Source organism: Coenobita brevimanus, chromosome 87, assembly GCF_032717465.1.
Source record: "Coenobita brevimanus isolate Jiangsu-jjx chromosome 87, ASM3271746v2, whole genome shotgun sequence".
In the NCBI taxonomy this organism is placed as follows: Eukaryota; Metazoa; Arthropoda; class Malacostraca; order Decapoda; family Coenobitidae; genus Coenobita; species Coenobita brevimanus.
In genome coordinates, this window is record NC_137040.1 from 10,112,687 (window position 1) to 10,140,441 (window position 27,755).

The 27,755-nt window shown below is 42.7% G+C and overlaps 1 protein-coding gene across 1 annotated transcript in view; it reads right to left on the minus strand.

Moving 5' to 3' along the window:
* Positions 1-27,755, minus strand: part of LOC145410992 (lysosome membrane protein 2-like) — a 183,480-nt gene that overhangs the window by 136,568 nt on the left and 19,157 nt on the right. The window contains exon 2 of the mRNA XM_080281051.1: positions 16,778-16,869. Within this exon, the coding sequence (XP_080137177.1) occupies positions 16,778-16,869 (92 nt within the window). The remainder of the gene's footprint in view (positions 1-16,777; positions 16,870-27,755) is intronic.

Genomic DNA, 27,755 nt, shown 5'->3' on the forward strand with positions numbered 1-27,755 from the left:
AGGAGTGTAAGTGCCAACTTTAACATATGAGTGTAAGATTATGGTGTGGCATGAAAATGAAAAGTCAAGAGTAAGAGCAGTGGAGATGGGACTGCTGAGGAATGTATGTGGAGTACAGAAGCTGGATAGGATATGAAATAATGTGATTTGTGAAAGATATGGAGTGAGGATGTCCGTGGACACCAGAATCGAAGAGAGAGTACTGAGATGGTATGGTCATATGGAGAGAACTGATAACAACAGAGTGGTGAAAAAGGTATATCTGAGCGAAATTGAAGGAGGGAGGAGGTGAGGTAGGCCAAGGAGAAGGTGGAGAGATATGGTGGATAAATGTGTGAGGATGAGAGGTTCGGAAGTCGGTGAGGCTAAGGAACTGACGAGATCGAGCTGGCTGGATGAATGTTGCGAGAAGAAGTGCATGATCTGAGATTTGGCACTCCTTTTTAACGTGGCAGCATCTGGAATGACTCAATCGGATACATTTATGTGAAGCTACAGAAAGTGGTGAATGTTTTTGGCATATCCAATAGAGCCTGAATTCTGGGGGCTTGAATGATGAGTGAATGGAAGCTTGGCCCATTGGATTGGGCAAATTTGGACTGTCTGGATATTGCTACTCCTCACCTTGCCCTAGGGTGGGAAAGGAGGTCCAGATGATGATGATGATGATGACAACGATGATGATGATGATGATGATGATGATGATGACGACGATGATGATGATGATGATGATGATGATGATGCCAGAATGAATGGGAAGAATTCAAGTTGGAGAGTTGACAGCATTTAGTATGGACATTATTTTTAGCAGAGTGAATAAAAGACTCAGCGGAATTCAGGGAAGAAACATAAGAAAGATGTGATTCAGGGGTGGGTTAGCTCTGGTACCTTTTGTAGGCCCTAACTTTGTTGTGGACAGAATTAGAACAAGTGTGATTAAACCAAGGCTTTCTTGCATTAGTCAGAGGATATGAGAATGGAATGTATGCTTCCATGACCAAGGGAATAATCTCCGTAATGCACATGGCACACTCAGATGGCTCCTGGTCATGGAAACAATAATCATTCCAGGGAAAATCAAAGGAGTACTGCCTGACGGCCTCCCAATCAGCAGCTCCAAAGTGCCACAACTACCATTTCTTTGGAGGGTCCATAGGCCATACTGGAGCAATAGGACAGGTTAATGTAATACGGTTGTGATCGGAGGAGCCCAATGGAAAGGAAAGATAGCAGCCTAAGCAGAAGGATTAGTTGTAAGGAAGAGGTCAAGTATGTTGGAACTCTCTCCAAGGTGGTCAGGGATATGGGTAGGGTGCTGTACAAGGTCATTAAGGACAGAAAAATGTAGTCTCATTCACCAGGTGGATCAGTGAAAGGAGAGGAGAGCGAAAGGTGGTAGTGAACATTGAAATCTCCTAGAATGAAGATTTCAGAGAAAGGAGAAACAGATAGGATGTGTTCCATCGCAGAAGTATGACAGTCGAAGAACTTTTCATATACATTAGAATTGGGGAATAAGTAAACAGCACAGATATATTTAGTCAGAGACTGGCCAAAGCCAGAGAGTAGAGAATTCAGAAGAATCAAATTCAGGAACATGAGAGCAAGATAAGTTGTTGCGTATGTATACACAACAGCCACCTTTGGCTTTGAAACGAGTATAAAGTAGGAGGATACAGTAAAGGGTTTGCTATCAGTTGCCTCAGACAGCTGAGTCTCAGTTAAGAAGAGAAGGTGAGATTTAGAGGAGGAGAGGTGGTGCTCAAAGAGAGAAAGTTAGAGGAAAGGCCGTGAATGTTGCAGAAATGAAGAAGAAGTGAGTCAGACAGTGGTACTTGGCAGCTCGTTGAGTTGTCACCAGGAGAGGGCAGAAGGTGGGGGCATTTATGGTCCCCTCCCCTGGGGACTCTGAGGCTTGATTATTAGACACCATTTTATTTTATTTATTTATTTATTTATTTTTTTTACTGAAAAGGAAGTGTAGTGTGTAATGTGCATGTAGTTTGGTGTTGACAGTCAGAGAAATTTGTATTGGAGAGCATGCTGGCCAACTCTCTGTGTTACTGAAACACCGAAAAAGTTCAGCAAAAGGGGATGGTCAGGAACTAGTCCTGAGGGCTGATGAAACGGAAGCTCCAGTTCTCCCTGTCATCAACTTTCCATCCACCTTGAGAGTACTGCCCTGCTCAACAGGTGCTACAGTCTACTCCATGTAGACTGTAGTGCCAGTCTGTACTCCAATCTATAATCCAATCCTTTACTGTTCCATCAGAAACATAGGGACCAGGGGTTAGGCTTTGCAATCTACACATTTAAGGCTAGAATTAGAATGTGCTCCTCCCTGAGTGGCATTATCTGTGGCATATCTAGAAATAAACCCTAACATCATTCAGATCTGAACCCTAATGAGCCACACATAATTTACTTACCAGTAATCTATTTCAATTTTTCATACTTTTCTTGTAGCCTCACTTCCCACACCATACTATCTCAAACATTTATTTACTACATCACACCATCTTCTAGACCCTCTACACTGAGGTGGTTTGGACACAACTCACTGACAAATGCCCTTTTCATCCCCTCACAAATATATCCTTTATATGTGCATACTCTTCCACCCTTTAATCTCCTGACTTCAAATCATTCATGTCTTTATATCTATCTATCTATAGCCCAACGCCCTAATCCCGCAAAGGGTGGCCGCAGACAAAATGCCTCAAATCACTCTGTCACCCATCATTTGACTACTCTCCCCCCAACTCACCCCCCCTCCCTCATATACCTCTCTACTCCATCCCTCCACCTCATCCTCAGTCTACCCCTCCCTCTCCCTCCCTCCACCTCACCTACATACACCCTCTTAGTCATTCTCCATTCTCTTCACATGTCCAAACCACCTCAGTGTATTTCTCCTAATCTTTTCAACCACATCCACATCCACCCCACAACGTTCCTTCACTTCTTCATTTGTCAACCTGTCCCTCCACGTCACTCCACATGCTTCTCTCAAGTAACTCATTTCCACTGCTCTCGCTCTTGACTTGTTCCCCTCTTGCAAGGTCCACGCCTCGCTTCCATACGTCAGGGTAGGGATCACAATACTATCATGCAGTGACTTCTTAACTTCCATACTCGCCTCCCTATTTCTCATCACTGCTTTCAGTGTACCAACAACCTTCCTTCCCTGCTGTACCCTTTCATGCACTTCATCCTCCAAAGTTCCTTCCTTACTCATCACACCACCCAAGTACTTGAATGCACTCACATTCTCCATATCCTCACCATCCAACCTCACTGCACACTCTGTGACTTCATTCCTCTCAAACACCATAACTTGACTTTTGTTTACATTAACTTTCAGATTCCTCCTCCTACACACTGTCTCAAATTCATTCACCAAACCTTGCAACTCCCATTCATCTTCACTCAACAATACTGTATCATCAGCAAACAGCAACACCGGAATCTTCTAAATCTCACCCTCATTCATTAGAGTCACCCCTACATCCACTGCCCTACCTTGCACCTCCTTTACAACCCCATCCATGTATATATTAAACAGCCATGGAGACATCATACAACCCTGTTTCAGTCCCACATTAAGATCAAAGAAATCACTCAGCTCACCATCCAGTCGCACCGTAGCCCTTCGTACATACTCTTCACAGCACTCAACAATTTCCCCTCCACTCCATAAATTCTTAATACCTTCCACATACCCTGCCTATATATTCTGTCATAAGCTTTCTCCAAGTCCGTGAAGGCAGCATACACTTTCCTTCCCTTCTCTAGATACTTCTCCACTAAACATCTTGGAACAAATATCTGATCTACACACCCTTTTCCCTTCCTAAATCCCCCTTGTTCTTCTCCAACTAGCTCCTCTGTCATATGCCTAACCCTATCAATGAGTATTCTACCATATATTTTACTAGTCACACTAAGAAGGCAAATACCCCTATGGTTACCACATACTTCTCTCTCCACTTTTCCTTTGTATAAAGGAACAATTATACCTGATTTCCAGTCCTCCAGAACCCTTCCCTCTTCCCAAGCCAATCTACACAACATCCATATCCACTCCACAACAATCTCACCTCCATACCTAAGCATTTCACCACACACTCCATCAATTCCTGGGGCCTTTCCCAACTTAATCTTCTTCATCGCTTCCACTACTTCCGCCCTACTGATCTCTTCCTTCCTCCTCTCATCTCTTCTTCTCCCAGCCATTCCCCAACCACTTATACTCGCACTGCTCTCACTCTCTACATTCAACAAATCCTCAAAGTGCTCCTTCCATCTCCTCAATTTTTCTCTCTTCTCCACCAACAATCTATTATTCCCATCTTTCACTCCCCTACTATGTCCCCTTTCACACTGCCTTACTTCCTTTACCTCCTTCCAAAACAATTTCTTACTCTCCCTCCATTTCACACTCAGATTCCTCCCAAACTCTTCATCCACTTTCTTCTTACTCTCCTTCACCAGTCTCTTAACTTCCCTTCTCCTGCTCACATATACCTCTCTCTTCTGTCTCTCATCTCCCCTACCTCTACTCGCTAACAATTCGCTATATGCCTTCTTCTTTTGTTCCACAGCTCGTTTCACCTCATCATTCCACCATGCTGTCCCTTGAACACCCTTGCATCTCCTACTCACTCCACAAACCGCCTCACACGCTGCACCTATCTCTTCCGTGAATATCTTACATACGTCTTCCACCCCTCCCATCTACTCTAGCTCATACCTTCCCAGTCTTTCTTCCACTATGCTCTTATACTCTGTCATTTTCTCACTATCTTGCAATTTCTCCACTCTTCTCACAGGAGTTGCTTCCTCCTGTCTTCCCCTTCGTCTCCTCAACCACTTTCTTTGCAGCTCTACCTTGGCCATCACTAAGTGATGGTCCGAGACTCCATTCCCACACCCTCTCCACACTCTTGCACCCAACACTTGTCTTCTCATTCGTTCATCCACACACACGTAGTCTATCATTGCCTTTCGTTCAACAAGTTCACCATCCATCCTCCTCATTACTCTCCATGTATACTGGTGGATCATCTTATGACAAAATTAGGTGTTGGCTATTTCCAACCCCTTACAAGCACAGATGTCCACCAAAGCACTACCATTCCCATCTACTTCAGCTGGCACACCCTACTGACCAACCACTCCATCCACTCGTACATTCCCAACTTTGCCATTCATGTCTCCAATCAACAGCATTCTCTCGCTCCTCTCAAACTTGTCCATACATGCTTCTACTCTCGCCCAAAACTCATCTTTCACTCTTGCCACTCGATCCTCTGTCGGGGCATACACACATACAATCGCCTACGCTTGTATACCTACTTTCATCCTCACCCATACAATCCTTGCACCCACTGTTCCATACTCTCTTATATTCCCCTTCCACTTCTTGCTTATCATCAGACATACTCCCTCTCTTGCCCTCTCATTCTCATTGACTCCTGCACATATACCTAAACCATATTCCCATTCTCTCACCCTTTCACCTTGCCATTTAGTTTCAGTCAAACCACATATATCCACTTTTGCATCCTCAAGCACCTGAACAATCTCTCTCTCTTTCACTTCATCATTCACTCCTCTCACATTCCATGTTCCCACCCTAAGAATGTCCTTTGTCCGTTCCTTAGTTGTCAATGTATGGTCCGTCCGGGTCCGAGGCGCTTTATTCGCTTTTTTAGTTAGTTCTTTTTACGGGGTGGGGCACTAACCCACCACCAACCCTTTTAGCTGCCTTGTACGACAAGCAGGGATACTGGGGAAGTATTCTTGAAACCCCCCTATCCCCAGGTACATTATCCCATCTAAGGTACACAAGCCACAAACTGGTATAACCTTTCACAATCCATTTCCATAGGCCTCACTCATATATTAATATAGGTACACATGGAAAAAATTATACCCGGTACATACATACATATACAGTAAGGCCATGTGGAGAGGATGGAGGTGAAAGACTGATGAAGAGAGTGTATGTGAGTGAGGTGGAGGGGGGAAGAGGGAGGGGGAGGCCGAGGATGAGATGGAGGGATGGGATGGAGAGGTATATGAGAGAGGGGGGTGTGAGTTGGGAGCAGGGCAGTGAAATGGCAGGGGACACGGTGACGTGGAGGCGATTTGTTTGTGGCCACCCCAAACGGGATTGAGGCGTCTGGCAATAAATAGATAGATAGACAGATAGACCTCATTACAACGGACTAATTGGGGCCCAGGCCATTCCAAAAAATGCGAAATGCCGATAAATGCGACATCCGGACTTCCTCCTGCTAAATTGGACTTTTTTCGATATATCAGTCATTAGTCCAGATCGCACGAATTGTTTTTAAACTGTTCTGACTACCATTTCTGTACTGTATTGTGTTATAACTTCACTACATTAATCAAATGGTATAATATATATATAATATTACTGTACTGTACATTGATAAACATGTCTTTTGTTTGCCTTTTTGTGGTGAACATAGCTGAAGTGGTCAGGCAGTTGGACAGCTTCTGGCTTTATCAGACTTTTTTCAACATACTGTATAGGAATTTAGTCCGGTAGGTCCTCGAGTCCGATAAAAGCGAATTCCGCTCTATTAAAGTCCGTTATATCGAGGTTTCACTGTGTATACATATATACTGTTTATATATATATATCATGCAGGATCGGTTCAATATTATCTCAAGTAATCACTATAGCTCATGATGTCACATGAAGATTAATCCATTACTATCTGCACTTGCATGTCACAAGCAAGTGAGGTATGGTATCCTTATGAATGCAGGTAAAATCACGGGCATTGTGCATATATTGTCCTATTGGTAGGTTCCTGTAGGCTTCCTGTTCTCCTCACTTTCACCTCCCACATTATTCTATTCATATGCAGTATATTTCTCTCTCTCCCTCTCTATTAATAGCCAGATGCCATAATCCCAGTAGGGGTGGTCAGTTGTCTTTGAGTTATCTGTTATACAAGGAGGGGCACTAACCCTCCACCAACCCACTTGTTGACATGGAAGGAGTACATATGGGTTGATTATAGGGTTATTATCCAGCATTGTAAATGGTTTCCTGGCATACAGAAAACCATCAGGCTTGTCACTCAATATCATGCCATTTGGAAAGGAAAGAAGAGTAATTAACCCTTAACCGCGGGGTTGTTTTTGCCTGGCTTGAATGTCTCGCGGGCATATTCGTGCTCCGACAGACTCTCTAAAAATATTTGCCAAAAATCAGTTATTAGTCCTAGAATATTATAATTAAATATGCATATGGCACATACCTTCAGCTTTCTCCTGGGATGTTTGTTGAGCCTTCGTCGAGTACTGTAGGACTTGTGGAGACCTCTGAAGTTGGGTAACAAAGTCTCCACTTTACACTTCCCGACAACCCGTAATATGATTACCACAGCCTGATATTATTACTAGAAACACTATTCTATGATTCTCAAATAGTTTGGAATCCATACTCCAAAAAACAAACACTGTGAAAGCAATGAAAATTACGAGCGTGTATCACTTGTGATCGTTCGCCGCTGGTGTTCTGTCATTTATTATTCATAAAAACACTCACACTTTATATTTCTATTACTATATAACACTTATATATATCTACAGTCTTTATCCATAAGTTTCCTTCAGTAATAGTAGTTTATTGTCACTGTAGGGATTCAATTTCTCTTTCAGTAAAATATGTAGCATTCACTTTCTCGTCCTGTATACTAGAGTTGAGAGTGAATCTGTCACTTTCATTTTCACTTTCATAACTCATAGTATTCATACATGCTAGAGTGAAACTTTCACTTTCATTACTCCTAGTATATATACTCGTATTCTTATATTACTACTCATTTACATTTCTATTTACATTCTCTATTTTATTTACATTATTTACATTTCTATTTTATTTACACTGTGTTATGCAGTCACTTGCAGTAACTTATAAAACTATTTTCCACTGTTCACTTATATTTACATTCATTGCTTTCACTTGTTGTTTACACATTATTTACAATTCCACTTGCACTGTTTTACTCACCAGATAGATCGTAGTCACTGTGTATAATTTTCATTGACAAATTAGCCAGTTCACGTTCCACAGCAGTCACTTAACCCTTTACCGCTTTCCACACGAGGTTTAGTAGGGGGTAGAGGTCATAGGGCCCTTTGCATGGGGCTAAAAAGCTGCGGAATTGGGCAGGCGAGAATCCAACGTGCTCTCACCTTGAAAGACGACAGTAAACTGAATACAGTGTGGTGGGCCGCCTACGGGGAAGCGCAATGCTGCCAATGTCAGCGGGGTGAAAGCTGCTAATATTATACATGCTATGAAATGATTGGGAGGAAATCTTGACAATACATAATAAATTAGGTAGTTCCAGGTGAATGTAAATATCACTTAGGCTTCTCCCCTCCTTTCTTATATATATTTTTATTACGAGAATAGATTATACGGCATATTTTAAGGGGAAATAAACAGCGACAATTAGCGAACGAGTGCACGTGAAGTGTTGTCAGGTGATAATTAGCCAATTCCAGGTGTATAGCACTATCACTTACCTTATTGCTTTCTTGTATATATTATTTGGTATAAGAATAGGGCATAGGGCTTATTTCAATGGATGAAATCAGTGGAAAATTCCAGGGAAGATTTACATAGCAGCATGGCCGGGCAGGCGAGAGGAGAGGGTAATGGAGGGGAGGTAGGGAGGGGAGTCAAGAACGGGGAGAAATGGCTAAATTGTCACCAATGGATGGGAGTACAGATGCGATAAGGTGTGCTGACTAGTGTTGGACATTGGCAGTACTGATAGATGATACAAGCCACCACTTGAAAGCCCGGGCGAATTCAAAATAACACAGAATCACAAAAGTGACGCACCGCGGTATGATCCCTTGCTCCCAAGCGTCACGAAAGTGACGCCCCACAGTTAAGGGGTTAAAAGTGACACAAAAGATGGGAGAAATAGGAAGAGAGGAGTGCAGACACAGAAAATGAGTGATATGGTGAGAGTGAGTAGTAGGTGGCACTACATCAAGTGAGTGGATGTTGGTTGCTGCCACCTACCACCAATGCAGTACATCCTGTACATTAAAAACTAAGGTGACATAATACATCCTGCCTTACACCTGTTCACTCACTCCTCAGGGCAGAGTGCACAGCCCTATGCATTCCCAACTCCATCTAAGGTGGACCCTCCACACAAACCTCTAGACAGTGACTCCTCCCTCCCCAGTACAGAACTGAAAAAAATTGTCAATATGGTACACATCACTGGCCTGGTAACTGCACCAAACAATGTATACAACAAAGCTTATTTACAGAAAAATTAAATAAGACTCTTACAACCTGACTAACAATATCTGACCATTGGTCCCTGGTCATTCCAGCCTTGGCTTGCAGTACTGCAACGGCTGGATTTACCAAGCTGACAGACAGTTTTGAAGATGAAGTGCTCAAGAGGGCACAACAGGGAAGAAAGGTTGCTGGTTCTTTGAAAGAAATGATAAGAAACAGGAAAGTGAGCATGGAAGTAAAAAAAAATAAAGTCACTGCATGATAGAATTGTGATACCATCTCTAACATATGGATGTGAAGCTTGGACCTTGTTGGAGGGACACAAGTCAAGAGTGACAGCAGTGGAAATGAGTTATCTGAGAGAAGCATGTGGAGTTACATGGAGAGACAGACTGACAAATGAGGAAGTGAGGAGTGTTGTGGTGTGGATGTGCATGTGATAGAAAGCGTTAGGAGAAATACAGAGGTGGTTTGGCCATGTAGACAGGATGGAGAACGAGAGACTAATGAGGAGAGTGTATGTGTGTGAGGTGGAGGGGGGAAGAGGGAGGGGAGGCCAAGGATGAGAGGGAGAGATGGAGTGGAGAGGTATATAAGAGAGAGGGATGAGAGTTGGGAGCAGGGCAGTGAAATGGCTGGGGACCGAGCGACATGGAGGCGATTTGTTTGTGGCCACCTCTTATGGGATTAAGGCACTTGGCAACAGATAGACATATACACAGATAGATAGACAGACAGACAATTTTTCAAAATATAAAAATGTGCTTTGATGGCATTCTTCACTCATTTCTATCTATCTATCTATAGCCCGACGCCCTAATCCCGCAAAGGGTGGCCGCAGACAAAACGCCTCCAAGTCACTCTGTCACCCACCATTTGACTACCCTCCCCCCAACTCACCCCCCCTCCCTCATATACCTCTCAACTCCATCCCTCCACCTCATCCTCGGTCTACCACTCCCTCTCCCTCCCTCCACCTCACCTATATACACCCTCTTAGTCAGTCTTTCATTCTCCATTCTCTCCACATGTCACTCATTTACTGACTAAATTTAATCCTCCAGTTTTCCTTATGATTTCACAACTGTTGAATCTTTCGTGATTCAAAGCCACCATAATGCTCTTTATCTCCTCCTGGATCTTGCTAGGCTCCACTGTGGTAGCAGGAGGGACATACGAAAGTCAGCAAAAACAAACTGTCAATCAAATGACATTGTGTAGTAAAAATCTTTATCAGGCTTTCTCAATTAACTTTTCATACCACAAGTAGGTATGGGTATTTGAGTCATCATACTTCAAGCAACACTCTTCATCAATGAGGCAATGCTCTGTTTCAAAATAAAGTGGTTTCTCGACCTAAAAATCACCGCAAAATTCAAACCATCGAAATCTAAACTGAACTTATGGGAAAAATTAGTTTGGGTCTGGGGCCTCCTAACCTAACTATGGTACCTAAAATCATGATTTTTGCCCACACCCTCAGTAAACTTTATGCACTATAATTGTGGTTAACTGTAGCTCTGCACTGTATTGCCATACTGTCAGCAAGTGTATACTGTACTTAGTGTATTTCTGCCCCTTCCTGTGTTGCAATTTCTCCTTTGGCTGTGAAAATTTAGAGATGCCAAGCTGCTCTTGTCCATTACCACTGCTACCCAAAGAACCACTCTTGCTTGCCATCTTGAAACAGGTCAGCTGCGACGAAAATACATACAACTAAATTGCAGTGAAATGAATGTCCATACATGGAAGGTACAGGCTGAAAGTGCGGCACTTGGCTGTAGAGGGCTGGCAGCTGGCAGGACAGTCGCAAGATGGCCGCCGACAACAGAACATCACCTTGCACATGGCTTGTTGTCATTGGTGCCTACTCCCATGCAGGAGCTCTTGTCCTTAAACAACATGACTTTTTTTTTTTCTCTCTCTCTCAGTCTCTATTGTTCATTTCTATGTTGCTCCTTATATTCATAATTATTGTACTTCTCTTCATTTCAGTATTCTGCCTACTGTATTTGCTACCACCTGTAATTCATTTTGTTTTAGTATTTCTAAACCCGGACAGACCATACGTTGACGACTAAGGAACGGACAAAGGACATTCTGAGGGTAGGAACGTGGAATGTGAGAGGAGTGAATGATGAAGTGAAAGAGAGAGAGATTGTCCAGGTGCTTGAGGATGCAAAAGTGGATATATGTGGATTGACTGAAACTAAATGGAAAGGTGAAAGGATGAGAGAATGGGAACACGGTGTAGGTATATGTGCGGGAGTCAGTGAGAATGAGAGGGCAAGAGAGGGAGTATGTCTGATGATAAGCAAGAAGTGGAAGGAGAATATAAGAGAGTATGGAACAGTGGGTGCAAGGAATGTAAGGGTGAGGATGAAAGTAGGTATACAAGCATGGGCGATTGTATGTGTGTATGCCCCGACAGAGGATCGAGTGGCAAGAGTGAAAGATGAGTTTTGGGCGAGAGTAGAAGCATGTATGGACAAGTTTGAGAGGAGCGAGAGAGTGTTTTTGATTGGAGACATGAATGGCAAAGTTGGGAATGTACGAGTGGATGGAGTGGTTGGTCAGTGGGGTGTGCCAGCTGAAGTAGATGGGAATGGTAGTGCTTTGGTGGACATCTGTGCTGGTAAGGGGTTGGCAATAGCCAACACCTACCTTCATCATAAGATGATCCACCGGTATACATGGAGAGTAATGAGGAGGATGGATGGTGAACTTGTTGAACGAAAGGCAATGATAGACTACGTGTGTGTGGATGAGAAATGAGAAGACAAGTGTTGGATGCAAGGGTGTGGAGAGGGTGGGGGAATGGAGTCTCGGACCATCACTTGGTGATGGCCAAGGTAGAGCTGCAAAGAAAGTGGTTGAGGAGAGGAAGGGGAAGACAGGAGGAAGCAGCTCCTGTGAGAAGAGTGGAGAAATTGCAAGATAGTGAGAAAAGGACAGAGTATAAGAGCATAGTGGAAGAAAGATTGGGAAGGTATGAGCTAGAGCAGATGGAAGGGGTGGAAGACGTATGTAAGATATTCACGGAAGAGATAAGCGCAGCGTGTGAGGCGGTTTGTGGAGTGAGGAGAAGATGCAAGGGTGTGCAAGGGACAGCATGGTGGAATGATGAGGTGAAACGAGCTGTGGAACAAAAGAAGAAGGCATATGGTGAATGGTTGGCGAGTAGAGGTAGGGGAGAAGATGAGAGAGAGAAGAGAGAGGTATATGTGAGCAGGAGAAGGGAGGTTAAGAGACTGGTGAAGGAGAGTAAGAAGAAAGTGGATGAAGAGTTTGGGAGGAATCTGAGTGTGAAATGGAGGGAGAGTAAGAAATTGTTTTGGAAGGAGGTAAAGGAAGTAAGGCAGTGTGAAAGGGGACATAGTAGGGGAGTGAAAGATTGGAATAATAGATTGTTGGTGGAGAAGAGAGAGAAATTGAGGAGATGGAAGGAGCACTTTGAGGATTTGTTGAATGTAGAGAGTGAGAGCAGTGTGAGTATAAGTGGTTGGGGAATGGCTGGGAGAAGAAGAGATGAGAGGAGGGAGAAAGAGATCAGTAGGTCGGAAGTAGTGGAAGCGATGAAGAAGATTAAGCTGGGAAAGGCCCCAGGAATTGATGGAGTGTGTGGTGAAATGCTTAGGTATGGGGGTGAGATTGTTGTGGAGTGGATATGGAAGTTGTGTAAATTGGCTTGGGAAGAGGGAAGGGTTCCAGAGGACTGGAAATCAGGTATAATTGTTCCCCTGTACAATGGAAAAGGGGAGAGAGAAGTATGTGGTAACCATAGGGGAATTTGCCTTCTTAGTGTGACTGGTAAAATATATGGTAGAATACTCATTGATAGGGTTAGGCATATGACAGAGGAGCTAGTTGGAGAAGAACAAGGGGGATTTAGGAAGGGAAAAGGGTGTGTAGATCAGATATTTGTTCTAAGATGTTTAGTGGAGAAGTATCTAGAGAAGGGAAGGAAAGTGTATGCTGCCTTCATGGACTTGGAGAAAGCTTATGACAGAATAGATAGGCAAGGTATGTGGAAGGTATTGAGAATATATGGAGTGGAGGGGAAATTGTTGAGTGCTGTGAAGAGTATGTACGAGGGAGCTAGGGCTACGGTGCGAGTGGATGGTGAGCTGAGTGAGTTCTTTGATCTCAATGTGGGGCTGAAACAGGGGTGTGTGATGTCTCCATGGCTGTTTAATATATATATGGATGGGGTTGTAAAGGAGGTGCAAGGTAGGGCAGTGGATGTGGGGGTGGCCCTAATGAATGAGGGTGAGATTTGGAAGCTTCCGGTGTTACTGTTTGCTGATGATACAGTATTATTGAGTGAAGATGAATGGGAGTTGCAAGGTTTGGTGAATGAATTTGGGACAGTGTGTAGGAGGAGGAAGCTGAAAGTTAATGTAAACAAAAGTAAAGTTATGGTGTTTGAGAGGAATGAAGTCACAGAGTGTGCAGTGAGATTGGATGGTGAGGATATGGAGAATGTGAGTGCATTCAAGTACTTGGGTAGTGTGATGAGTAAGGATGGAACTTTGGGGGATGAAGTACGTGAAAGGGTACAGCAGGGAAGAAAGGTTGTTGGTACACTGAAAGCAGTGATGAGAAATAGGGAGGTGAGTATGGAAGTTAAGAAGTCACTGCATGATGGTATTGTGATCCCTACCCTGACGTATGGAAGCGAGGCGTGGACCTTGCAAGAGGGGAACAAGTCAATAGTGAGAGCAGTGGAAATGAGTTACTTGAGAGGAGCATGTGGAGTGACGTGGAGGGACAGGTTGACGAATGAAGAAGTGAAGGAACGTTGTGGGGTAGATGTGGATGTGGTTGAAAAGATTAGGAGAAATACACTGAGGTGGTTTGGACATGTGGAGAGAATGGAGAATGAAAGACTGACTAAGAGGGTGTATGTAGGTGAGGTGGAGGGAGGGAGAGGGAGAGGTAGACCAAGGATGAGGTGGAGGGATGGAGTTGAGAGGTATATGAGGGAGGGGGGGGTGAGTTGAGGGGAGGGGAGTCAAATGGTGGGTGACAGAGTGACTTGGAGGCGTTTTGTCTGCGGCCACCCTTTGCGGGATTAGGGCGTCGGGCTATAGATAGATAGATAGATTTCTATTACCGATTCTTTTCCTTTAATTTCTCGTTATATCTTCGAGTTACTAAAGTATTGATTAGTTAATAATACTGAAAGTATACTTATAGAATGAAGGGGAATCGTCCAGGGTGCGAATTGTCCAGATGGGAAATCTTCCATGTTTTGACAGGGAATTATCTGACGGCGAATTAACTTGACGGTGAATTGCCTCGGAACCTTATCATCGTGTTCTCCACATATGAATAAATGATGTTGATTTTCATTCTCTTCTTGACACATGTCACATGCGATATTAAGTTTGGCTCATACTTTTTCTTATAATTTTCCTTCACTTCTAGCATTTTGATTCGCATCAAAAATATTATCTTTGCTTGTTTTGGTTGGAGTCTGGCCCTCAAAGCACATGTTACATACGATGTAAGGTTAGGCTCATACTTTTTCTTATAATTTTCCTTCACTTCTAGCATTTTGGTTTGCATCAAAAATATTATCTTTGCTTGTTTTGGTTGGAGTCTGGCCCTGAAAGCATCGAAATGCGTGAATTTGCATCAAAACATGAGGTAGGCAGGCCACTTCAAAATGCATCGAAACTTGATTCATCGAATTCTAAACTGTCGAAATTCGAGAAACCACTGTAATAAATTAGTAACTGTCCAGCAGTCTCAGGAGGGGATTACATAATTCATCGCTGACACCCTCTTTTTCTGCTTCAGTCTGCCTTGTCTTTGTCAGCTTTTATTTTTCCTGCAGTTATCACACTTGTGCCTAGTAATCTGTGGATAGGGGAAAAGCGTGTTGTAATGGATATAATCACATGTCCAATGACCATCAATACAAAGATTCACCTCATGGTGGCCTCACTCAAATTTAATCAAAATTTTCCTCACTTCATTAACACATCATCCCTCACTAGGATTCAACATCCTGTAACCCAAACTCAGCTGCAACCTCAATTTTCTTGAGGTACTTCCATACAGTGCACACCATTGATCCATTCACTTTGAAAACATGTGCAACATCCACCATTATCTCATGGTTCCAGATATCATATTTTGTTGCAAAAGGGGCACTCACTTACAAGATGGTTCTGCCCCAGCCTACACCATTTTTCAAATCAAGGCACACACGCATGCACAAATCCAGGGCTCAAGATGCATGCGATAAATAACAAGGTCAGGATGATCATGGAGACACACATGCAAGCAAGAAATGTCATGAGGGTGGGGATGTGTGTTGTAGGATGAGGCTTGCGGGCCCTACATCACTACAAACCAAATCTGAAGTGTCAAAGGCCTGGCCAGGGGCACTGCAGACAGGTGGGGTGTTTGTCTAAGCTCAGCCTCTGTAAGTTTAGTAAAAATCCATTACGGTTGGACTGGGGTTACACTTTTGGTTGCCGTGCACATCAAATCCAGGCAAGTCAGATCCATACAGCTTGAAGGACGATTGTACATTAATGTACTGGTACACACCAGTGGTGCTGGTAAGTTACTTACAGTACTACTTATTTATCTATCTATAGTCAGGGCCCTTAATCCCATTGGGAATGACCACAAACAAATTTCAGTACCCCCATGTCACCCTGCCTTCCCTCCAACTCACATGTCTCTCTCTCTCTCTCATACATCTCTCCCCATTCCATCCTTCCACCTCATCTTCAATCTCCCCCTCCATCTTACTCACAGTCTCCTGGTCAATCTCATTCTTCATCCCCTCAACATGCAGGGGGGCAGGAGAAGTATGGTACTGGTACTGCAGGTAATGAAATTTGCATACTGTATATCGATACTGTATCAGTGAATAACAGGGCACACCCACAGGTGACATTCCTTGAGCAGTGGGGAACCAAATTTATGGCCATTACAGAAAGAAAGTTCACACAATTAAGATACACTGTCAGCTATGTTGACTGACCAATTGGGACATCCGTTGACACCAAGTGAATGGATTTTGTTGTTGTACAAGTAACTGCCATGGCTTTAGTTCAACCACTACTCAAATATTTTTTGCTCCGGTGTACAAGCTAGGTAAAGTTTTATACACAGAAGGTGCATCTTACCTGTCACTTAATGAAACTTAGCCAGCAATACAAATCATTAGCAGCTCAATTTACGATGCTAGCTTGCCACTACCTCTTACACAAAAAGAACTTTTTTAGTAGCCTTAATCACTCTTAACAGAGTGAGGTTAGGCTATGTAAAAATTTATCAAGTAGCTACCTACGGCCAAAATCCATGTTTCTAGAATTTATTCATGATGGTAATAACTGACAACTAGTTGTCAGTATGGTATGTTACTGAATCACAATGTGACCAGTTGCAATACAAGCATATAGTAATACTGAACTGTTATAATCTGCTGCTACATACCTTAGCTACAAATGAGTTAATAAAGCGGTCAAACAAGCCAGCAACAATAGCACCGAAGATCAACAGCACCACGCCTAGTACTCCGAAACATCCTGCAAGATAAACATATTACTAACATAGTGCTCTGCATTCATTCATTACAATGTCTTCACACAAATATTCTTAATACCTTTTGACACATACTGTACCTCTAGTATAATGCACCAATAAGAATGTACACCTTTTGACACATTCTGTACCATATACATTATACCTTAAGTATGATGCACCTATAAGATTAGAAAGTACAGTACCAGTATCAATATACTAATCTCTGCATTTAATGTGTACCGCAGCATGAGAGGGATGCCTTCATGTAGTGGCACTGATATGAAAAGGCAAGGGAGCTGTCCAGTTATATGAACATCACTCAATCCCCTCCCTTCATCCCCCCCCCTACAGGGAGGATGGTGGACTGCAAAAGATTCGTATGGTAACTTTGGCCAACAGTCCAGCAGGTTCACATTCAGTTGAGCTTTGGGCTGCAAGTACTAACATGTACTGCTGTGATCAGTGGAGGTGAAAAAAATAAAAATAAAAAAGCTATGCACAACCAAAACCTATTTTTCCTCTATGAAGATGTCATGAAAAGCTACACCCTAAAAATGAAGATTCATGCCTCTATACTGCAACTGTACACAACTGCAATGGCAATTTAACAAAGCTAAGAGAATGATGCCATAAATAATTACACCAGCCTATGTTTTTGCAATTACCGGTACTTAAGGGACTCACTCTCTCTTTCAAGTGTTTTAACCCTTCAACTGTGGCATGAAATGATCATATGAGGATAATAGTGTGAACAGAGTGATGAAAATGGCATATCTGAGCAAGTTCAAAAATGGGAGGTGGTGTGGCAAGCCAAAAAGGTGTATAGATGGGTTAATGAGTGTGAGAAAGAGAGGTACCTGTGGAAGCTGATGAAGCCAGGGAACTGACAAGAGATCAAGCTAGTTGGATAGAAGTATGTGAAAGAGCGTACCAACAGGAACTGGCACCTTTTTGACAGTCGTCAGACAGGCTGTCAGGTGGGTAAATGTGAAGCTATGTGTGGAATAAGTTGTATCTACATGGTGAGGACAGGATTTCAGGGGCTTGAAAGGCGAGTGAATAAGAGTGTGGCCCAATCAATTGGGTAAACTTTGATTGGTATCTCATTCCATAAAGTTTTACTGACTCTCTGGACCTCGCCCCACCCGACACTAGGGTGGGAAACGAGGTCTGGAGGGTTGTTGATGCTGTTGTTCATAACAACAACAACAACAATAATAATAATAATAATAATAATAATAATAATAATAATGATGATGATGACGATGATGATGATGAAGCATTTATGTAATTTCTTGAAGAAAAAAAGTCACTATTTTCCCACACCTCTCATACCAGTGTCTCATCTAGCTGGCATGTCATAGCCTTGGGGTTACGGTAAATGCCAAATCCATAGTAAAGGATGAAGAAGGTCTACTCCAAATGTACAACGAGTCTTTGTGCCCCAGCTTTGCTCTAATCTCCATTCTAAAACAATAATATTAAGTGTTTTAGAATTGAGATCAGAGCATTTTATGCTCATGCCCTTACGAGTAATGAGTTGGGAAGACAGGGTGTGAAACTGGAAGAAGTGACTTGCTGACATATTATTAATGAAGTTTTGGCTATGCAAAAATCTGCTTTTAAACTCCTAGTCAGTCATTTGGTAAAGGTGGAATGACAAAACTGGAAGAAGAGATGAACCTTTTATAGCTGGACTTTTTGTGCTAACTGCAGATACCAATAATGGCTAGGCTTCTGTGGACTATAATAAATTTTCAACTGGAGATATTGTCATCAAATACAGTACAGTACAACTTTTTAAGTGCTCTCCATGCTATCCTTTTTAAGAAAGGATTCAAGACCAATGACAGAAGTATCCTGTGCTCCACAACAGGTATTTTTCACATCATTCATCATCAATGAATACAAAACTGCATTCGTCCATCACCATCCACAACCCCTCAGCATCCGCAAATACCTATCAACAGTAACTGTCTTCTCCAGCTCACTCTTACTGAATATCAAGGGGACGGAAGTCACCTTGCACAAACAGTACAGTACTGTACTTGTCCCTACCACCTGCAGTATGGTACAAAACTTGCATCAACCACTAACGTAAAGAAGTATGGCCCTTGCTCTGTCATGGCTCTACCACAGCCTACTTCTCTCTAGAGCTAGGAGTGTAGCTGGTAGATTAATGGAATAGAATCCACCAAAACTGGTGAAGGCAGGAATCAGACCTAAAGGAATATTCCTAATTACTGTACTGGTATGCATTTCAGTAAGTCCTTATCATTTATGTGCTTTGCGCAGTGGCAGTATCGTAACCAATGAGGTCTTGCCTAAGTGACGTATTTGCTGCTGCTATAAAGCTCGAATTGGGAAAAGTTTCAATACCATCTCAGCACTTTTGCGGCACCTCAGTTTGGGTTACCTTTCCTAGAAGGGTAGTCAAGTCGTACCTCATCTGCTCGTGGTGACCTCGCAGACACCCTGTTTTTTTTTTTGTTTATTTTCATTTCTGTTTTTGTGCTTTTTTTTTTCTTTCAGTTTTCTTTTTTTTCCTCCTAAATTAGGGTGACACAAATGGGGGCGGCGCTACCTGGGTTTATCCCAGGTAGTATTGTATATACGTTTTGCTGTTGTCATTTTGTTTTGTTTTTTTGTTCTCCCCTATCATGAGTAAACAACATCAGTGCCCTCGCTGCAGTAGGTCTGTAGCAAAAAGTGCACAAGCACTGAAGTGCGCCTACTGCAGCGAGCGGATTCACATAGCTTGTGAAAATTTGGATGCAGGCGACTATCCATTCATGAAGAAGAGCCACCAGCTGGGCTTCCGCTGGCTGTGTAGCCAGTGTGTTGCACCAGCAGACAAGGTCTTGGCTGGTGGAGGAAGTAGTGCCAAGAAGGAGTTTGAAGATAAAGTTATTGGGCTGATCTTTCAAGCAATCAGAGACATATCAAATAGACTGGAGGCACTAGAGACCAAGGTCTCATCACCCATGGCAGTCACGCAAGATCAGGCCAAGTCATTTGCAGATGCTGTTCGCGGGTCTCTCGTGGGGGAAGGGAAGGATCTGCCTGGGGGCGTGATTGAGATCAGTGCTCATGGCCAGAAAAAAGCCATTCATAGTCAGCATGTACTGATTGTGAAACCAGAGAGTGGCACTGGTGCCCTGACAAATCAGATGGGACCAGAAGACATCAGAGACGTACTTAACTCAGTACCGCTTGATAGCTGCCTTAAGACCAAGGCTGGTGGGCTGGTAATGAAGTTTCCGTCAGCTGAGGCCAAGGGTGAAGCAACTGGGGTGCTGACTGATCATTTTGGCTCTGAGGGCACTTTTTGCATATCAGAGCCAAAGAAAATGTTGCCTAAAATGACCGTGACAGGCCTTTCCTCTTCCTTGGATGACTGATATCATCCCAAATATTCTGAGAAAAAACAATAAAATCAAGATGCTCGTTGATCGAGGCTGTACCCTCAACCTTCTCTTCACAAGGAAAAGTACCCTCAACCTTCTCTTCACAAGGACAAGGAATGACACCAAAACTGCTGTCTTGAAGATGTCGCCAGAGGTGAGATCTTCCATTGTAGAACAGAGCAATTACATCTCTGTGGATCTTACAAGATGCTGCGCTTTCGATAGATTCTGGGTTACACAGTGTCATCACTGTCAAGGCTTTGGTCATACATTTGAGAGATGTTCTAGGAAAAGTGATGAACCTAAATGCATCTTTTGTGCTGGAGCCCATAAATCTAAGGACAGTAGTAACAGAAATTCTCCCAAATGGATCAACTACTCCTCTTTATGACATCAAGATGCTAATTCAAAGTCACAGGCAGTTGCCCATTTTGCATCAAGCAGAGAATGTCCAATTATGATTTCTCATAGGAATAGATTGATTGAAAACACCAATTTTGACCATTCAAAAAACTGACTACGTCCCTCTTGAACCAGTTAAGGATGGGTCTTTTAAATATTCGTTCCATCCGTAATAAGATAGACTATATTAATGAAACCCTAAATCAGCACGAGCTTGACATATTGTGCTTGACTGAAACCTGGTTGTATGAGTCTGATATCGATATTATTCGTAATGCTTTGCCAAAGACACATTCTTAGTATTCCTAGGCCTGCTGCTGACTAGCCAGGAGGAGGCATAGCACTCATCTACTCAGCAGCACTTGCAAACGTTTCTCTCATTGACTCAGACCTGACCCCATCTTCATTTGAATTTATGGAAGTATGTAGAGCTGCCCACTTCTTCCTTAGCCTTTATCATTCTATTTCTGTGTCTGCCCTCCTATCTTCATATTTCTCCCATATTTCCTGTCACTTCTTATTGCTTTTCTTTCCTTTACAGGTGGCTTTACATTGAGTGACAAGCCAAATGGTTTCCTGTAAGCCTAGAAACCATTTACTACGCTAGGTGGTAACCATATAACCACATCATACGTGCTCCCTACGTGTCAACAAGTGGGTTGGTGGAGGATTAGTGCCCCTCCTCATAAAAAAAATAACTCAAAGTCAAATGGCCACCCCTTACAGGATTGTGGCGTCTGGCAATAGATAGATAGATTAATAAATTTCCATCAGAATACCATTAGAATTGCAACTGTCTATCGACCAGGTTATCTGGGCAGAGATCGAGGTTTTATGGAGGAGTTTGGGCAGTTTCTTGAAGGGTTTTCTCTTAAACCTGGAGGATTTCTTGTTTGTGGTGATTTCAATTATTGGGTTGACAGTCCAGAGTCAAAACCATTTTCTTCAGAATTCCTTGAGTTGATCACCCAGAACAATTTTTTCAATCATGTGAGTGATCCAACTCATGTCTCAGGACATGTCCTTGACTTGATCTTGTCCCCTGTTGGTTGCAGGAGCGTACCGGTATCAGATGTGGAGGTTGACTCATTTGACCCCCTCATCTCTGATCATGCTCTGATCACACTTAGTTTTGATGTCCCAAAATCCCCTTCATATAAAAAGGTCAGGTTCAGAAATTACAACAATGTTGACCGCCAGTTGATGTGTTTTGAAATTGATCAACGTTTAAACTCCACCGATTCTTCAAGTCTTTCTTCTGGTGAATTGGTTGATATCTACAACAATGAGCTCAGGTAAATTTTTGACCATTATTGTCCTGAGGTAGTAAAAACAATCACTGTACGTGATAATCCTCCATGGTATGGTCCATCCATTAATTCTTTGCGTAGACAACGTAGAAGGGCAGAACGTGAGTGGCGCTTGCAGAGGACCGAAGTAACTCGTTTGCGTTATGTTTTTGCGAGAAGAGCAGTCGTTCACACTGTAAAAGCCCAAAAGGCTAGGTATTATCAAAATAAAGTTGATTCATGTGGTGGTGATAAAAAAAAAACTGTCTGCAGTTGTGAACAATTTGGTTGGTCGGAGGAATATAATTGTTAAACCAACTTCTGTATCTGATGCTCAATTGGCTTCTGATTTTGCTTCATTTTTTACAAGTAAGATATTTCACATAAGAAGTGATTTAGACAGCAGTTCTCCTAGTGAAGCATACTCAGTTGACTTCCAGACACGGTGCACCGGGGATCGTTTGCTTTCAACATTTCATCCGCTGGATGTAAACAAAGTCAAATGTTACATCAGAGAACTTAATAAAACATTTTGCTCACTCGATCTGTGTAACATGTCACAACTGCCTGATGTGTATGAGCACGCTGCAGACTTTATCTGCAACATAGTAAATAGATGCTTCTAAGAAAGTAATTTTGTGCAGTCTGAGAAACGTGCTTTGCTTAGGCCCCTAATTAAGAAACCTGGCCTTGATGTTGAGAGCATGACAAATTATCATCCCGTCTCTAACCTGTCTTTTTTATCCAAGATTACTGAGTGGGCCATACACGATCAACTCTTACCACTACTGGAACACAACAGAGTTGTTCCTGTTGTTCAATCAGCATACAGAAAATACTGTACCATTCAACTGAAACTGCACTAACAAGGATTCAGAGTGACTTGGTGGCAAACACTTGTAGTGGGATGTCCTCTCTCCTGGTTCTGTTGGATCTGTCTGCAGCTTTTGATACAGTAGATCACAAACTATTGTTGGATGATCTGTATTTTTATGGCGTTCGTGATAGTGCCCTTTTGCTCCTTAAGTCGTATCTGTCGGACATATCTCAGAGAGTGGTTGTTGATTACGCTAGCTCTGATTCTGCTCCTCTTCTATTTGGAGTCCCTCAAGGATCAGTTTTGGGTCCAATTCTATTTACTATCTACACAAGTAGTTTATCATCTCTACTTGATGCTCATGATGTGTCCTATCATTTTATGCTGATGACACCCAGCTCTATGTTAAGATGTCAGATATCAACGATACTAAGACAAAGTTTGAATCTCTAATGTATGATATTAAGATTTGGATGGCTAAGAGGAAACTTAAGCTGAATGATGGTAAAACTGAGATCATCATCATCAGAGGAAACAGAAGGGGTGATGACACTGACAATGCCCTGGCTTTGAACATTGGCGTGTCACAGCTGCATCCAGTCAGTTCTGTTCGAAATCTGGGTGTTTATTTTAATTCTAAGTTAAATTACAAAGAGCATATTAATTAGGTTGTAAGAAGGTGTAACTTGCATATCAGAAATCTGTACTCTGTGAGAAAATTCCTGAATAGACGGTGCCTCTTAACATTGGTCCATGCAGTGGTCTTGTCTCGTGTTGATTATTGTAATTCACTGTGGGTTGGTCTTCCAAATAATATACTAACAAAAGTTCAGTCTGTGTTGAACAGGGCGGCACGGCTTATCTTTGGTCTCTCCCCGAGAACCTCAACTACCCCATTTCTGACTGAGTTGCATTGGTTACCAGTAAAGGCTAGAATTGAATTTAAACTGCGTCTTATTACATTCAAGGTTCTTAAGTTTGGTGAACCAAAGTATCTTGCTGAATTGTTAAAACTCCCATTGACACGCCCGGGTGTGATGTTACGTAGTGAAGATGATTCCTTGCGTCTTGATGAGCCAGGAGCCATTCACCAGTCATCTTTCCCTGATCGTTCTTTTGCATATGGAGCCCCTAGATTATATAACAGATTGCCATTGTCCATAAGACAAATCTCTACTGTTGAATCCTTTAAGATACAGCTGAAAGCCTTTCTTTTTTCAAAATGCTATGACCTGGAAAGAGGTACTATGACGGATGATTATAGGGTTTAATTATTGCCACTTTCATGTATATATGATGTAGCTTGTATTATATACAAGAAATGTCACAATTCTTGTAATTGTAAAAATAATGTATGTGTGTTGAGCGCTAGTGAATTCCCAAAAGGAAGAACTGGCGCTTTTGAGAAACAAAAGGTGGTTTGGACATGTGGAGAGGATGGAGAATGAAAGACTGACTAAGAGGGTGTATGTAGGTGAGGTGGAGGGAGGGAGAGGGAGGGGTAGACCGAGGATGAGGTGGAGGGATGGAGTTGAGAGGTATATGAGGGAGGGGGGGGTGAGTTGGGGGGAGGGGAGTCAAATGGTGGGTGACAGAGTGACTTGGAGGCGTTTTGTCTGCGGCCACCCTTTGCGGGATTAGGGCGTCGGGCTATAGATAGATAGATAGATTATGTGGAGCTGGAACCTGACTGGATTTTGATAGAATTAGTATGCCAGACCAGATTACTGGAATTAGTTTTACTGGCACTGCATGTTTCCCTTACTAATGAAGCAGCAGTATGGATGCTAAGTAGCTATGAGAGAATGATACTTAGTGCAGGGCAGCACTTGTCCCTACCTTAGCTTACACTTAAGGGATAACTGAGAATCGGTGAAACACCATTTGTTAGTCAGCTGAGCACAGCCAAGTGCACGAAACATCTGAAACTCCTTTTCCATCCCGGTCCGTTCAAGAGGCTATTACATGCCCCACCAAAACCCATAATCTCTTCCCTGTGGACCCTCTTACTGAAGGTGTGCTGAGCCAGGGATGCACCAAAGTATCTATAGGGTTCAGGGTTCAGGTGTGAACAGCAACAGAAGGACAGCTGTGCAAAATTCAAGCAATGGCAGAGAGATGGAAGGACAAGCTCCCAGTATACCATTAGCTAATGCTGGTTCACGTGCTGAGCTATGATAAAATCATACAAGAATCAGAGAAATCACAAAAATACCAAATGCATACATCATTAGCTATAAAAATGATTATTATGATATCTGTGCAGCACCCATCTAATTACACCCTCAACTCTTTTCTGTCCAAGCCTCTGATGCAAGAGTCAACCATTGTCTTTTCCTGTATGCAACTAGTCAACTCTGGAACTGTCTTCCTCAGTCTATCTTTCCCAGTGCCTATAATCTCCAGTCTGATCACTGCAATGTGTCCATGAATGTTATAATGAAATATTGAAGTTGGCTTTCTTTTTTGGTTCAGTATAATTTTGATGGGACAAGTTCTTTGGGCCCCAAGTCCTAGAGGCTTTCTTTTTGCTTAAAAAAAAATCTTACTCTTATGGAATCCCCAAACTGGCAATGATCATGGTACAACCAATGAACAGTCTACAGGCTGGAAACTAACCCACCCGACTAAATCTGCTAATTTCTTCCCAGTAGCTCCCTGGAAACTGCCAGGAAAAAGAAACATGTGATGTGTGAACAGGCTTGTAATGGCTAAATTTCAGTCTGAACTTTGACTGAATTTAAGGTTTAGTTTCCCAAGGCTGTATGGTTAGTTATTGTACTAACACTGATGCCACACATAACTTTTAGGGTATTAGAGTACAGCAGCCTACTTTTTTGAGTCAATGGTATCATCTATCTATCTATATTATGGCGACCTGATTTCTGTATATTTGTTGGTTTGTTCACCTGTTACCGTAACACAGCAAAATGGCGCATTGTAGCGTAATTTCTGTCAGAGTATGGTACTGTACTGCTAAAATGCTCTAACTTGAAGAATCAAACTATTTCCAGTTCAATCGGGCCACCAGCTCGCGAGTTATGACTCATTTCTTGAATTTGCAAAATGACTGCGTACATGCCTGTGGAAACTAAGCAGCTGTGTTGCACTAATAAATCTCCATACTGTATTTTCGCTGGCGCCAGGACCATTTTTTCAAATTTCAATTTTTTTTTTTTTTTTTCTTAACCAACGTGAAGAGAATCATCTGGCGCACCTGACAATGTAATTTTTAGTTTCCTAAACCCATCCTGTAATTTGTAATGAATTGTGGAAAAATGAGCAAAAATGACTGCGTACACGTCTATGGAAACTAAGCAAATGCACCGAACTAAAAAATATCTATTAACCCTTTAAATGCGGATCGTCGCGTTTGCGACGCTCAACGAAAAGGACATAACGGCGGATCGTCGCGTTTGCGATTCTAGTAAATTATGAATAACCGCGGGCAAGCAGGCTCCAGCTGGTATTGTCTATCAGTACCACCACCCTTTAGCTACAATTAGCATACTTTACCTTTGTACTACTGACCTCCGTTGTTACCAAGTATCAAGTTTTTCCCCCGTCCCCCCCCCCACCACGGCCCGGCCAGCCTGGCTGTGATACATGGCAGCGCTCTGAGTGCTCAGAACTGTAAATCTGCGCTCTCCTCTCACAAGCAGTTTATGCTAATAGGAAACGCTTGTTTCCCCAGTTGTAACACTAGCTTTTTTTTGCACAGTTTGCCCCTGTTTAGCATCAGTTTACCGCAGGCTTTCAAAGTGACATTATGGCGAGTTCTAGCTCTTCCGAGTCAGTGCAAGCGTCCGACAAGAACGAGAATAAAGTGACGGGCGTAAGGCAGAATAAAAAGGGCGCCGCGGTGATCTTTTGGGAAGTAATATGATTGAAAATAATATAGTATACATGTTTTTAGCTGTGAAAATGGAAATGTTTGTTGAGTGACGGGAAGACCGCCGCCACACTGCATGTCGGCTGTACGCTCCGTTGATTTTAGCCTTATTTTCAGTGCTTATTGTACAAATACGGATTCCAAACTACCTTTACGTTGTAGTATAAAGTTTACTGTGACAGAATGAGGCTGTGGTAGAGGGGAAACCGGTTTGCTGGAGGTGTGAAAGTGAAGATTTGGTTACTTAACTTTGCAAGTCTCCACAAGTCCTTGGGTAGTCCACGAAGGCTCAACACCTGTCTCTGGAGAAAGCTGAATGTAAGTACTATCTGCCATACCAAATATAATGTTCTAGGGTTAATCTCTGATTTTTGGCTAATATTTTCCTACAGGTACTCAGACCGCGATACAACCCCGCCACTCGGAGGGGGTCGACTGTTCACGGCCGCGTTTAAGGGGTTAAAAAAAAAAAAAATCAATGCTGCCGAACTGGTGTGGAAAGACTAGAAATATGTAATACAAATGAAATTAGTACATATTATGAGAAGTTTTATATACTGCATATAAAAAAAAAGTTATTATGACAGCACAACACTGCGCAATTTTTGTCTGAACAGTGTACAAGGATACCCCACTACACGATACCCCGGACTGGTGATGGGGGTAGAAATACCACCCTATCCCACCATATCGTAGGCCTACCCTGGTTTTGCAATGGGTACTGTGAGGTATCGTCCTGAGGTGATTGGCTAAACGTTTGAATCATCCACACTCTGCGGCCAGCTGAGCCCGCCCACCCGCCCGCCAGAATGTGCAGAAACACTCGTGCAGATCCCGCATCCATCACTCACTTTGCATGCACCCTTATCGTTCTTCTCGCACTGCCTGTCACTGAAAGAGGATCTTTCATACGCTTGCCTATCCTGCATTGTGTTACATCACCAATATTATGCAAGCTGCTATCGTAGTGCATCATAACTGTGTCCCAGCAGTGCCAGTGAGTTGGGGAGTGATACTAACTGTGTGTGGTGTGATTTTGTGTCATTTCTGTTCTAAATAAGTGTGATAATGTCTGGTCAGA